The following is a 14,432-nucleotide window of genomic DNA, read 5'->3' on the forward strand; positions in this document are numbered from 1 at the left end:
ATCTGTATCAATATCCCACACTCAAGGCGCCATGGTCTTTTCATTCTGTTTTCAAGCAGTCACTCTGAAATGTTGAGTGGTGTTCGATGAATTCAGAACTTAATTTGTTCCATGCACCTAAACTGACTACACTGACACTTGTATTCTCCAGTTTTTCATCTGGAAAACAAAGAATCTTGGATGTACTGTAAGACTTTCGAATCAAAAATTTAAGTGTTAGATGATGGGGCCCAGTGGCAGCTTTTTTTTTTCTTAGTGCTTCCTTTCTTTGTGAGCTTATTCTTGTACTTAACAGGAAAAAAAAAGTAGATTTTTCTAAGATTTTGCGAGGCCTTCATGTGCTTGTTCTTCTAAATTGCTCAAAACACGTAGTCCTGTTGGCATCTCTGTATTTTTGGGGGCTGAAGGTGAGTAGGTGGCCCATAAGAGTATCGAAACTTCTATGCTTCTGATTCCATAATCATATCACCCTACCATCTGATTCATGTCTGAATTATGTTTCTAAACAGTTTGCTCCAACTATTTCTTTTTACATTTCTAGTGACCAACGCTGACTAACGTATGAATGCATAACACATGTGACATGTTCAAAAATCATATGATGTGTAAAGCATTGTATTAATGTTTATCCCCTTGCACAACACGCCCAGTCCCATCATACCATTGTGACCCACCTGCTGCAGTCCACCATGCGTCTCCTGGACTGTTCGTGGCTTCCAACGCAGCACAGAGGACTGGTGGACACCTGCATACGCACTCTCTCCATGACCGGTAAAGCTGTTACCCGTCTGACTTTCCTGTTTTCGTTTTGTCTTTGATGTCCCTTACCCGCATTCGGTTTTAAATTCTGAGGCTTTCTGTTTATGTATTGAGTTGGGCACATTATGAATTCTGATTAGCAACAGAGGAAAATATGAAGATGCCCCAATATTTAAATTAAACGAATCAAATTTAAATCAACTGACATTAATTTAATTACAGTTAAAAAAAAAAAAAAAAAGTTAAACCCTCAATTTGTTTTAGCTTGATGTTCATTTTTTTTTTTTTAAATTTGATTTAGCTTGATGTTATTTTTATTTTTTTTATTAACATAACATGCTAAATTGCCGATACCTTTTTTGTCTGGTTAATTGTTTGTCTGCAGCAAAGAGTAGATCCATTTCAGTTCCCATTGAGTTGGAGGCTCAGATCAGTCTGATGCTAAACAACAGTGCTATGAACTCTCTGTCTCGCTCGAGCGGCCATCAGAAGAGCACCTCTCGCTCCAGTCGCCCCACTGTCTCCAACAACCCTTTAGACTACAAAAACATCATAGAGAAACTCCAGGTGTGTGCGTGTGTGTGTGTGTGGAACAGTTCGGGGGGGGGGGGGGGGTGTGGTGGGCATTATATGTGTTATACATTTATGTGTGTACACATTTATTTATTTAATACATAAGTGAAACAGCTTGTGTGAGTGTGTGGGTTGTCTATGGTCTGTATGGTGTTGAAACTAGGATGCACGATGCACAATACAACAAAGTGATATATATATATATAAGAGAGGGAGCAGCAAATATGTGAGCCAGTAAAACAGACAAACTAGACTGGACATAGAACTGGAATGTTAAACTAAATATTAACTAGAATGTAATGGCTTCTCTCCTTTTCTCATACTGGGGTCATTTTATTATATTTAACACACTGACAAGTTTGTGAACGAGCAATCATGCCAATAAGGAAAAACTTAATTGAACTGAAAGAGCTTAATAAAGGGTGTGTTTGACCTGTAACCCTTTTGAGAATCAGGCCTTTTTAAACTGAAATCTTAAGCTGCTTTTTTTTTTAAAAAAAAAGTTTTCTTTTTTAAAGAGCTGTTTTTGCCAGAGATGTGGGTTAAAAAAATGCTGTTTTTTTTTTTTTTTTTCCCTGCTTCCTCAGGACATAATTAACACACTGGAGGAGCGTTTGAAGCCGCTGGTGAACGCTGAGCTCTCTGTGTTGGTGGACGTGCTGCAGCAGCCTGAGCTGTTATTCCTGGAGGGCACTGATGCCAGGGCACGCTGTGAATCCGGGGGCTTCATCTCCAAGTTGGTGCTCGTCCTCAGCTAAGCTTTGGTTTTAAGGGACATTTAAATCTCTTCAAACGAACCGTGTTGTTAACATTTTAAGAATCAACACAAAGTGTTTGCTTTATGTTTAAGAAACGCTTAATTGGCTCCCAATTCATGCGAGGGCAGATTTTAAGGTCCTCTTATTGACATATAAAATTTTACATGGGCTTGCGCCGGCCTACCTGTCTGACTTAATTACACCCCATAACCCTCCTCGTACCCTGCGCTCTCAAGATTCTGGACTATTAGTCGTTCCAAGAGTTGAAAAGAAGTCAGCTGGCAACCGAGCCTTTTCCTACTGCTCTCCCTTCCTCTGGAATGGTTTGCCTAGAGAAATGAGGGAGGCAAACTCTCTCCATAACTTAACATAACGCCAGACTAAAGACTTATCTATTGTCTTTAACTTATGGATAATATAATTTTGATTTGACTTTGTTATAGACATGTAAAGCCCTTTGAGACTATAAATAGTGATACTGGGCTCTAAATAAACTTGTATTATTATTATTATTATTATTATTATTGAAATTCGAATACTTCATGGCACGTTCTGTCTGTTTCTCATGTTCTATACGTAGGCTCATCATGCACACTAAAGCACTTATGAACTCAGAGGAGAAACTTTGCATTAAGGTTCTGAGAACTCTTCAAGAAATGCTCATCCGTACTCTAGACTTCGATGAGAAGGTGAGTTTTGAGTGTATGTGTTTGTGTATTTGTGTATGTGTGTGCTTGTGTTTGTATGTGTGTGGGTGTGTGTGAAAAAAGCAAAGGTGAGAAAAAGTACAAAAGTGTGTAATGATATGGCTTTGCTCGTAGGGAATTGCCCTGCGGAAGGTGCTGCTTCAAAACTACCTTTTCAACAACAACAAAAAAGGCAATAGCAAGGCAGATTTGGCTGAACTCGGAGGTATTTTGGGCATCAGCTTATTTTATCATTCCTGTCTTGTTCTGAGCTATTAATGACATGTTGAATTGTGCATGACTCTTCCAAACATCTGAGGAGGAGTTTCGTTCTTCTGCTTTTCTACAGGAAAAAAAAAAAAACAACAACTCAAAAAGCCACAGAGGATTGCAGAATAGTTAGTTATAACTTGGGATTCCAGAAATTGGGATTTCGCTGAAGAAAAAAAAAAAAAAAAAGAAAACAGCTCATATTTTATGCATGTTACATTTTTCACATTGGGGAATATGGATTTGATATGAAGTTCTCTGGAAGCGTAGTATTCATTCTTTTCATGTGTCTCTGTTTTGGGTCTGTCATTCTTAGGTGCAGAAGTTGAACGGGACTGGGCGGCGGTAGCCGCGGTGCAGTGTCGACTGGACCGAGAGGGAGGCACAAAGCTATTCACGGACCTGGTCATGAGTACTAAAAACGACAAGATCTTTCGGGACAGTATCCAGCTAGCCATATGCCTGCTGGAGGGAGGCAACACAGAAATTCAGGTGTGGGAAAGGATTATTTGCACATATGTTTTATGCATTGGAGTTCTACACCTACTAACTCCATTTATTCCTGCCTCTCGCCAACTTTAGAACTCCTTCTACAAGCTAATGATGGGGGACAATAAGTCAGAGAAGTTCTTCAAGGTCCTTCACGATCGCATGAGAAATGCTCAACTTGATATCAAAGCCACCATATCTGTGAACGTTGGTGAAATGAGCAACAAAGCAAGAGATGACAAGGATCTTGAAACCGGTGAGATGTTTAATAACATGTTGTACTCTATTATATGTTACATAAAAACTGCAAGGTGCAGTAAAATCCACCCAAACCCCTACAAACTGCAACACTTAACCAAACGTAATACAATGACATTTACATAGAATAACATAAAGCTCAGTAAAGCACCTCATGGTGTCGGTGCACTACAGAGTGTCCCATGGGTCAGTGTTGCTTTGTGACATCTCAAATCTTTTTTTTTACACTTACATTTATTCGTTTAGCAGACGCTTTTACCCAAAGCGACTTCCAAGACAGATGGAATATACAAACCAAGCCCGGAGCTGACTGTTGTATAAGTGCTGTCCCTAAGTTCGGACAGATGACAGATCACGACAGATTTTTACAGCCAGTACATGTTTGGTCGGTGCAAAGTAGAGACAAAAATGAAAATTCATTTAACTTCCTCGTCTCTGGAGATGTGTAGGGGTGTGAAAATGATGACTCTTTTTGGAGGGTCTTTGAAAATGGTCTCAGTGGCATACTGAATGTTATCTCCTATCTGAAGGGTCTCAGCAGCTGGTTTATCCACCTGCCGCTGTACCTCCTTTTGGTCAGCCGCAGTCCATCGCACCACCTCAGGCCATTGCACCTCCCCATAAAAAACAGGAGGTGGAACCAGAGATGAGCCCTTCTGTCAGCATTATGAAACCCATCCTTCGCTTCCTACAGCTCCTCTGTGAGAACCACAACCATGACTTGCAGGTATGGAAAACCTCAGGATGAAAGATTGATCAAATAAAGTTTCATTTTAAGCTAGTGTCTCTAGATGGATTCATGTCGTTGGAAATCGTTGTGGTCCAGTGCTCTTTTAAGATATGTATATTGGAGTGATTTAGGCTGTTAGCTGTATATTTGATCTGTCTTTCAAAGACTTTATCAGGTCTGAAAGCAAATTTTGCTTTGTTCCAGAACTTTCTTCGATGTCAGAACAACAAGACCAACTATAATCTGGTCTGCGAGACACTGCAGTTTCTGGACATCATGTGTGGTAGCACCACTGGAGGTTTAGGCCTGCTGGGCCTTTATATTAACGAGGGTAACGTGGGCCTAATTACTCAGACTCTCGAGACGCTCACAGAGTACTGCCAGGGCCCATGCCAGGAGAACCAGGTCAGATAATCGCTCACAGAGCACATAGATCAGAGGGAGGATGTGTCAAACTTTAAGACTTAAAATGAACAGTTGTATGTTATTCCTTTCTCTCTTTCTAAAAACAAAAAGTCCTTCTTAAAGTGATTCTCTCTTTTTGTTTGCTGTATGCAGACTTGCATCGTTACCCATGAGTCTAATGGCATCGACATCATCACAGCTTTGATTCTCAATGACATCAGTCCTCTGTGCCGCTACCGCATGGAGATGGTGCTGAAGCTCAAGGTTCGGGACCGTTTATTAATGTAAAAAAAAAAAAAATACATGAATGTGGAGTATTGGGTAGGGGTGGGAAGTCTGACAGATGCTTGTCATTTTGTTGACATTGTGGGATTTTCCTGTCGAGGTCTGTAGGAAGTATTGGTAAATCTGTGCTCGATTTTAGGACAATGCCTCTAAGCTCTTACTGGCCCTGATGGAGAGTCGCCATGATAATGAGAATGCCGAGAGGATCTTATTTAACCTTCGACCCCGGGAACTGGTCAGTACCTGTGTTTGCAGATCGCCTGTAATCTCTCCTTTCAAGAGGGGCCCCTTTCAAACTAGGCCTACGTTCCCCTTTAATCAAATATTTGTTATACATCTGCTCCAAATTCACTCCTTATATTATTCACTCCTCAATATATTATAAATATTGCATGAAGGTTTTCTTTTAGAATTTCGATATTCAACAGAACATTTAAAAGAACAGAAAGTTTAAAAGAACAGAATTCTTCAAAAGGAGTGCTCCGTCGCAGTATGTGCAGCCCTGGTGTGAACTGTCGGCACTCTTCTCTTTAGGTTGAAGTGATAAAGAAGGCGTACCTACAGGAGAGCGAGCATGAGGATGGAGAAGTATCACCCAGAGAAGTTGGCCACAACATCTACATCTTAGCTCTGCAGGTTAGAGCTTTCACACGACAGCTCACACACCCCTTTATCTTCTCACGGCGAACGCTCCTCCGAGACCGCTCTGATAAATAATAAAACGATAAAGACCGAATGAACAGTTCCTGTCCATGGTTGATGGCTGGCTTCGTATGACTACGACCTTTTCTGATGTGTCCAGTGTCCAGCCGGTATCCAGCTTACAGGTTTAGATGTTCTGTTGGACTGGTAAAGAGACGCTCATAACAGGGAGAATTTTGTCTGTTTTTGTTAGCTGGCTCGCCATAACAAGATATTACTCCACCTGCTGAAGCCACCAAAGAGGGTTAAAGAAGAAGTAGAGGACAGCATCTCTTCAATGGTGAGAGGAACTCAGGCAGTGCCCTGACCACTGTGTTCCTGCATAATGCAACACTGCATATTTGAATAAATTAGAAATACTTTTCTGACTACATCAAAAAGTACATAACGAAACTTTTCAGTTAGAAACACTGTCTTTGAAGTTACACTTAATTCAGAAATTTTCATTTTTTATTTTACATTTTTGAGGCGGTGAGTTGCCTTGCATTTTGGGGATCTCCCTTATGTTTTGGGTTCACCATGAAAAGCAACTTCATGTTAATCAGTTCATGTTTTCTTGTTAATCATTTGCAGAGTTTGAGATGTAGGTTGAAATCTAAGTTTGATTTGAATATTTTAGTTTACTTTTTTTGTTTTTTTTTATTCGGATCTTAGCTGAACCTGAACAACAAGCAGTTGTCTCAGATGTTGAAGTCTACAGTACCAGCAGAAGTCACTGAGGAGGATCCTCTGGAACACTATGAAAGACAGACCGCACAAATTGAGGTCAGTCAAGCAATCTTTTACACAACTCTACACAACCAATTCTCCTCCTGCATAGATGCGGTCACTCCTGAAGTTCGCCCCTCACACGAAAGGATGACTCCTCTCTAGTGTGAAGTTGTGAAAATCACATTTTTCTCAGATACATTTACGATGATTATTTTCACTTTGAATTTGAAATGATTTTACATCACTCTTGTACAGTTTGTAACAGTATTTTTTTTTTTTTTATGTCCCCCACATGAATTATATTTTGCTGTACGAAAACGAATTCATCACCTCAGATAGTGCGAGAGGATCGCAGTATGGAGCAGATCGTCTTCCCTGTTCACCCCATCTGTGAATTCCTGACGGACGAGTCCAAATTCCGCGTCTTTAACACCACGGAACAAGATGAGCAAGGAAGCAAAGTCACGCATTTTTTTGAACAGACTTCCTTCCTTCACAATGAAATGGAATGGCAAAAGAAGCTTCGCAGTAAGTCTCAGAGGGAAAAAAAAAACCTGATTACGTGGTGACGTAATCAGGTTGTCTTTTTAGTGTAACTAACTCTTAATCAAAGTAGACTGTCTCCTGCAATCCAGACTGTATCCAAATACTATAGAGGGACTGATGAATTTACACTGTGTATATTTTGAGAATAAGTGAATCTTAAGGAAAGACAGAGTGGTGGTATTGAGATATTGAGGCACAGATCTTGGAACCAAACATCTTTATAGAAAGATGTTGCATGCAAACTCTGCTATGACTAATTTCAATATAAACGTTGTGTAGGGATATGTAGACAATAGTGCGTTGTGACTTGTCTCTGTGTGTCTGTCTCAGGTATGCCAGTGCTCTACTGGTTTTCCCGCAGAATGACTTTATGGGGAAGCATTTCCTTTAACCTGGCTGTCTTCATCAACCTCATCATTGCCGTCTTTTATCCCTATAATTCCGGCCAAGGTAAATGAATATCATCGCTGGTGTGTGTGTGTGTGTGTGTGTGTGTATGTGTGTGTGTATGTAGTTTCCTGGTGTATTCAGAATATTGTCCCGAACCCAAATAAATAAAAGTTATTTCAGAACATGAATGTCCATTAGTAATGACAGAAGGAGACACAGCACTTAAAACACAGTGACAGTAATTAGAAATATACCCCCTAAATAACTGAAATTGGGGAATGTGTAGAAATGATCAAATAAATGTATTTACAGCTAATCTAATGCTTTGTGTTTTAATTACGTCAGTGAGCAGCGTCCAGATCCATGGTTCATACAGAGATGATACAGTAACATCCGTTTTATCCTACAGGTGTTGATTCCTCCCTACTCTCCATGCTCTTCTGGGGCTTCGCTGGTTTATCCGTAATGGGTCTGTTCTCCCAGCGCTATGGGCTACGGCCCCTCACCATAGCGCTCATTCTACGCTCCATCTACTATTTTGGCATCGGGCCTACTCTGATTTTGCTTGGAACCCTAAACGTAAGTCCGAAACATCAGCAAATGAAAAGACGTCACCCTGAACAACCAGCCAAACTCCCCCCCCCAAAACCTACATATTCGATTCAAAATGACATACAGTATAGTACATTTACTTGAGATGACGTCGTCATCCGCAGAGCTTTTGAATAAAGGGTTTTATAATGAGGATGTGTGCTTATGTTTTATTTTAGTTTTGTATGATTGTGGGGATTAGAAATGCAATCTGTAGTAGAATAGGGTCATTTTAAATGGCTGTGTGATAAATCGCGTTGGCACACTTTCATTTCGGCTGGTCTCCTGGCAGCAAAGGGTTTTGGGTAGATTCGGGATCTTATTCCCCCAAAAGCCAAATGGCCTACTCTAACCTATCATCTGTCCCCTACCTGTCTCGTTTCTCGCAGCTCATCAATAAGATAGTGTTTGTGGTGAGTTTTGTGGGCAACAGAGGCACGTTCATCATGGGATATCGTGCCATGGTGATGGACATGGAGTTCCTGTACCACTTGGCTTACGTTTTCACCAGCACGCTGGGCTTGTGTGTCCACGAGCTCTTCTACAGCATACTGGTCAGTTCCTCTACCATTCCAATGTTTTTCGACAATCAAATCACATTGTTCCATACTGAGGGGCACTCAAGTCGGGTCCTTGAGAGCCAGAGTCCAGCTGGTTTTTGACGTCACCGCGTAATCAGAGACTGGTTTTCTTGCTGTGAAACAAGTGTGTGTGTTCCACAGCGAATCCGAGATAGCCCGGCGGTCGGCAGAAATCAGATCCAGCAAGACTTTAGGGCCTGATTTGTACACCTCGACTCTGAACGATTAATACATTTTTTTTTCAGTTTTTCATAATCATACATTTATATCAACATCATCATATTTTTAACCATCATTTACGCTCAGTACATTTCTTTAAGACTCGATGTGACATTTCTCTCATTGTCTTTGTGTCTGACCGTTTTTGGCAGCTGTTTGATTTGATCTACCGTGAGGAAACCCTCTTCAACGTCATTAAGAGCGTGACACGTAACGGCCGCTCCATCCTGCTAACGGCGCTCCTGGCCCTAATCCTGGTCTACCTCTTCTCCATCGTGGGATTCCTCTACCTGAAGAATGACTTCATCATGGAAGTGGACCGACTACCTGGTATGCATATGACCAACGGTTTAAAACATGGAGGAAGAGACAAAAATGGGGATTAACAAGGAGAGAGTCAAAATATGAGCAACTAGACATAGTTATTATGTTGTGTAGAGTAGCCCAGGGTAAAATACTGGCGGTCCATGCGTGTATGTAAAGTAGCTCTAAAGAGCATGTCAAAGATTTTCTTTCGTAATCAATTGTTTTTGAGAAAAATGTATGACAGAGAGGTTTAGATAAGCTTTTTTTAAGTGCACTAAGAAATGCTGTGAATTAATGTTTGTTCACTGACTTCATCTATGTGTTGCTTCCAAATAGTGTGTCTTATCTCTGAATTATGACTGACGTGTAATTCAGTTAAGTGAACTTGGTAGAATAATTTTTTAAATGTCATTGTCAAGATGAATATTTCAATTTCCCCTGGTGAGAAATAGCAAATGACAGTAAAACACGAGCATAAAGACTGAGAACATTTAATCTTCATTTATTAATCACACAAAAAACTGCTGTTATACATCCTGTCCCCTATACACAAAAGATTAGTTAGGTTAATGTTTGGATTGCTAAATAAGCTGAGCTTACAAACTTTTGAAAGTTTTGAAACTTAGGTCAGTAGTATTAGAGTAGGAACCCTGAAACAATGTTTAAACCCAAATTTTCTGCACTGCTGTAAGCTATCTCAGAAGAGAAACTTTTCTTTTTTAGCGAAACGCAGACTTATCTGTACAAGTTGGAACAAAATGTATTCAAACTGTGGTACAAATTGCTGAACAAGTCATTTTTAGCCAAGCATCATCTCACAGAGAGCTGACTCCAGAGGGGGTACCTGGGGAATAGCATTATTGCAGGGAGGTAAAGTAGACAGAAGAGAGAGGAATAGCTGGTGTGTGTGAAAAACAGCTGACTCATTGCTTGTCTTCGTGTGTCATTATTTATGGGTTTAGGTGGCACTCATGATGAGGTCTCTCAGGAGTCTGTGGGTTCCTGTAGTGGAGATGGGGTTAGCTGCACTGCTGCTGAGAAATCAGTCCCTGCTGTTCTCGAAGGTAAGTTTCACCGTGCTGGCTACACTCTTTTTGGATAAAGTAACTTGAAATTGAACTGAAACAATTAAGCCCCTACATGGAGGGACAAAATGCAAATGAATGGATGAATGAATGAATGAATGGGGTATTATGTGTAAAAACCGATCAAGTATTTGAATGAACTTTGTTGAACTATGTTTTTTTTGTTTTTTTTTGGAACTTGTTTACTTGAAACAGAGCAGCCCACAGTTTAAAACATGAAAAAGTGAAACGATGGATCTGTGGTTGGTCCTTCGGAGATGGAATTAGAGAGTGGTTTGAGAGAGTGAGTTTAGAGGTGCCTGTCAGTGCTGACTGCTGGGTTTTCTCTGGCTGTTTTGCAGAGCAAGATGACACAGAGCGTGCCTGTGATACACTGTTAATGTGTATCGTCACTGTGCTTAATCATGGCCTGAGGAATGGAGGAGGAGTGGGAGATGTCCTCCGCAAGCCTTCGAAAGATGTTTGTAAACAAGTTCATACTCACGCATGCACGCAGACACACAGACACGCACTGAAAATTCCACGGATTATTTTCTCATGAATGTGCTTGGCATGAACATTACGGGTTTGGACAGCGATTGATCTTAAATTTAGAACTGATGCAAGACCTCTAAACACACATAAACACAAACCCATAGACACACCTCACTCTAGAACTATGAAGTAAAAGGACAATGACGGAACCCTACTTAAACGCAAACTCAGACATATCCTTAATGAGAGAGCGAAAAGGATAGATGCGATATGTAGTGAAACAGTACCTCCTAATCAATGCTTACCGAATTGTCTTTGTTCCTGCAGGAGGCGCTGTTCCCAGCTCGAGTGGTCTACGACCTGCTCTTCTATTTCATTGTCATTATCATTGTCCTAAATCTGATCTTTGGCGTCATTATTGACACCTTTGCGGACCTGCGTAGTGAAAAGCAGAAGAAAGAGGAGATCCTTAAGACAACCTGCTTCATCTGCGGTAAAGACAGATTCATAAACATAACTTCTCATAAACGAATATGAATGTAAACTCTACCTTATGTAGTCTAGGTTTGCTCATTTTGATAAAAATAGTTAAATACTTCCTGGACTTTTTTGCTTTTACGTTTAAGAAAAAAAAACATACAAACAAACGTGTAAAATGGGTACATTGTTTCGCTTACTGTCCTTTGAAACAAACAGCTGCCAAATGCAAAGCGTGCATTTCATAGACACATGCTGAGGTTGAAACTCTCTCCCCCCAGGTCTTGAGAGGGATAAGTTTGACAATAAAACAGTGTCTTTTGAGGAACACATTAAGGTGGAGCACAACATTTGGAACTACCTGTACTTCATCGTGTTGGTGCGTGAGAAGAATAAAACTGACTATACAGGTCCAGAGAGCTATGTGGCTCACATGATCAAGGTATTGTAAACTAGAAATGTTGTTGCACCAATGAAATTAGTTATTTTTCTCTCCAAAGGATTCTAAATCACAGATGCGTGTGTGAAACAGTAACGACAATTCTTCGGTAAAATCATTTTTACCGCCTTGACAATCTGAATGAAGATATTTGTTCTCTTTCCCCCCCCCTCCTCCTTCTCCTCCTCCTCCTCCTCCACAGAATAAAAATCTGGACTGGTTTCCACGCATGCAGGCCATGTCGCTAGTGGTAACAGAAGGGGAAGGAGAACAGAACGAGATGAGAAACTTACAAGATAGACTGTCCGCCACCATGAAGGTGGTCACTCAACTTACAGCACAGCTATTGGAGCTCAAAGAACAGGTGAAATCTCGATGGCATGTTACATATGAAATAGTTTTGTTCCTAATTCCATGAAGCCACTACGAATCTAAATATACGTTCGTTCTAAATATAACCCTGTCTTTGAGATGGCCCAAAATGGATTTTGGAACTGCTTGTAGTGACATGCTGGTAACAAAGCAACTTGTCAATGGCTGCATTACCTATTGTTTGATTGGCTGTCTCTTGTGTCTTCTGCAGATGACAGAGCAGAGGAAAAGAAGGCAAAGAATGGGTTTTGTAGATGCCCAATCTACTTCCAATCCCGGAATGCCACCGAGTGCTGCTGGAGGAAATCATCAGATCAACAAGTCTTGATTCTTTTCGGGACTTCTCCAAATTCCACAGAAACTATTGCCAAGAGTCTACTGTCCTCTTCACAGTGTTGTCATAGCACTGTCATGACGTAGTGCTTTATCGGGCAAGCTATCTTTTTATAGTACAGGGCTTGGATTCACTTGAAGTTCTGCGTGTCAAAGTGCACCTCATAAGATTTCAACAACTTACTTAGTACATAGTTCCTTTTCAATAAAACAAAAATGTACAACTGCTCACTATGGACATAGTACAGGTGCTGGTATCACACATTTATTTATGGAGATTGTCTACTGGTCTTCTTTCAAAATGTAAGCATCTGATATGATAATATTTACTGTATTATCATGAAGGAAAGAAAGCCTTATAACTGACTAAAATAATTTTAGGAAACATCGAAATCCAATCAAATGTACTCCTGTCGTGCCAATGGTATGAGGAAAATCTGGTTAATGGTTCACTGTGAATATTAGGCTTAATTTGGAACCTGAACCCAGTGAAATTACAGATATTCTGAAAAACTCTATTTATAGCTCAGCGCTCTGAACACTGAACATAGAAATGATTCTGAATACCTCTTCATTAGCCGTACATATAATAAATAACAGCATTAAAGTAGTAAGTACAGTAATACTCTTCGAATTCAATACTTCTAGCTAACTGAGTTCCTGGATCACCACATTCAGTGACTAGGAAATAACTTATCACATACTCAAAGAGTAGGAACACGGACGCACACGTTGATTATAACGATCAAATTCAAACGGTACAGAATGAATCTAATGTTGAATAAATTGGAAATCAGGTGGAATTTGGGCACATCTGCTATACACACACATACAACAACATCTAATCTACCAACAAGAAGACAAACAACTAACGGTAGACATTGACAATATCCTCGTTACCTAAAGTATTTATGAATGAACAACTACGGGAGTATGAGGCATTACTCACGAAGAGGCACGCTTAACCAAAAGAACTATCTGAGTGATGTTCTAGTGGATTTACTCACACACAAAAAGGGGTTGTGAGGAAGGAGAGGAAAGGGATGAGGAAGAAGAAGAGCAGGCCTAGCCACGTTCAGGTGTGAGAGACCGGAGTTACCGAGGTTGGCAGTAAGAGACCGTGAGCGAGACTTCGTGTCGGTGCCGGGAAAGTCTTTTAGCGTCGCGGATCTTCCGTAGCGGTGAGCCTGGGCCAATTCTTCGTGGAGACGAACAGGACGGAACGGACGGACTTACATTACGGCTGATACAACCGGAGCTCAACTGGAGCTGAACCTTAGCGCAGCTGAACTGAACTGTAGGATAGCAGAGAGTCTGGCATTTTATCTGATTTGCAGACGGGGGGTGCTGCTATCCTTTTGGGGGTGTCTTTGCCTGAAAGGAGGAGACGCTCCTTTGAATTTGGGAAGTATTAATTTGAGCTCGGTTGAAATAATTTTACATAACTTTTTCCCATTAAAGAATACTAAAATTACGTCTGCGTACTACCGCATTTTATGCTCCCGAACAAGACCAAATATGGTTTCTTTACCATTAAAAACAGTACAGTTACACCGATGGTCATACAATCAGCTGCTCATGACTTGGCTCCTGGCTATTTTTAAGTTTTACCGCGCATTTATGACTATACGAACAGTTATGACTCGATATGCGTATTTAACTGATAATATCGTATGGTTAGTTTCATTTTTCTTTTGATCTACATAGTTTGTACCCGAATGGAGCAATGCAGATGGGGCCTGTGACATGGTCTGAATTCTATTCTCACAGGGAAACTAATCTAGTCTTCCTCGCAATTAAACGTCATCAGCATTTGACCAAATAGTCAGGGGGTTGCTGCGCTAAAACATCGAGCCTGACGTCTGTTAGGTGTTACACGCAGGGAGGCCTGGGCGATAAAAGAGAGAACTGGGATCACAGGGGTTAGGGATAGAGAGGCAGAGTGAGGGTGATAGAAATAGGTAAAGAAGGGTGAAAAAGAGGAAAAGAGTGT

General features: G+C 40.7%; 1 protein-coding gene across 1 annotated transcript in view; it reads left to right on the plus strand.

The window, feature by feature from the left end:
* The window catches only part of itpr3 (inositol 1,4,5-trisphosphate receptor, type 3), a 28,927-nt gene extending 16,493 nt beyond the window's left edge, over positions 1–12,434 (plus strand). Inside the window, exons 34-58 of the mRNA XM_030783528.1 lie at positions 651–771; positions 1,145–1,326; positions 1,920–2,068; positions 2,671–2,779; positions 2,912–3,002; positions 3,363–3,538; positions 3,629–3,791; positions 4,324–4,520; positions 4,728–4,928; positions 5,082–5,192; positions 5,353–5,448; positions 5,748–5,849; positions 6,109–6,195; positions 6,570–6,680; positions 6,962–7,154; positions 7,503–7,626; positions 7,970–8,141; positions 8,543–8,707; positions 9,106–9,316; positions 10,243–10,323; positions 10,686–10,804; positions 11,146–11,311; positions 11,577–11,737; positions 11,937–12,098; positions 12,318–12,434. Of these exons, the coding sequence (XP_030639388.1) occupies positions 651–771; positions 1,145–1,326; positions 1,920–2,068; positions 2,671–2,779; positions 2,912–3,002; positions 3,363–3,538; positions 3,629–3,791; positions 4,324–4,520; positions 4,728–4,928; positions 5,082–5,192; positions 5,353–5,448; positions 5,748–5,849; positions 6,109–6,195; positions 6,570–6,680; positions 6,962–7,154; positions 7,503–7,626; positions 7,970–8,141; positions 8,543–8,707; positions 9,106–9,316; positions 10,243–10,323; positions 10,686–10,804; positions 11,146–11,311; positions 11,577–11,737; positions 11,937–12,098; positions 12,318–12,434 (3,567 nt within the window). The remainder of the gene's footprint in view (positions 1–650; positions 772–1,144; positions 1,327–1,919; positions 2,069–2,670; positions 2,780–2,911; positions 3,003–3,362; positions 3,539–3,628; positions 3,792–4,323; positions 4,521–4,727; positions 4,929–5,081; positions 5,193–5,352; positions 5,449–5,747; positions 5,850–6,108; positions 6,196–6,569; positions 6,681–6,961; positions 7,155–7,502; positions 7,627–7,969; positions 8,142–8,542; positions 8,708–9,105; positions 9,317–10,242; positions 10,324–10,685; positions 10,805–11,145; positions 11,312–11,576; positions 11,738–11,936; positions 12,099–12,317) is intronic.
* The last annotated feature ends 1,998 nt before the right edge of the window (positions 12,435–14,432 follow it).

The sequence above is a fragment of the Chanos chanos genome, chromosome 9, assembly GCF_902362185.1.
Source record: "Chanos chanos chromosome 9, fChaCha1.1, whole genome shotgun sequence".
Classification (NCBI taxonomy): domain Eukaryota; kingdom Metazoa; phylum Chordata; class Actinopteri; order Gonorynchiformes; family Chanidae; genus Chanos; species Chanos chanos.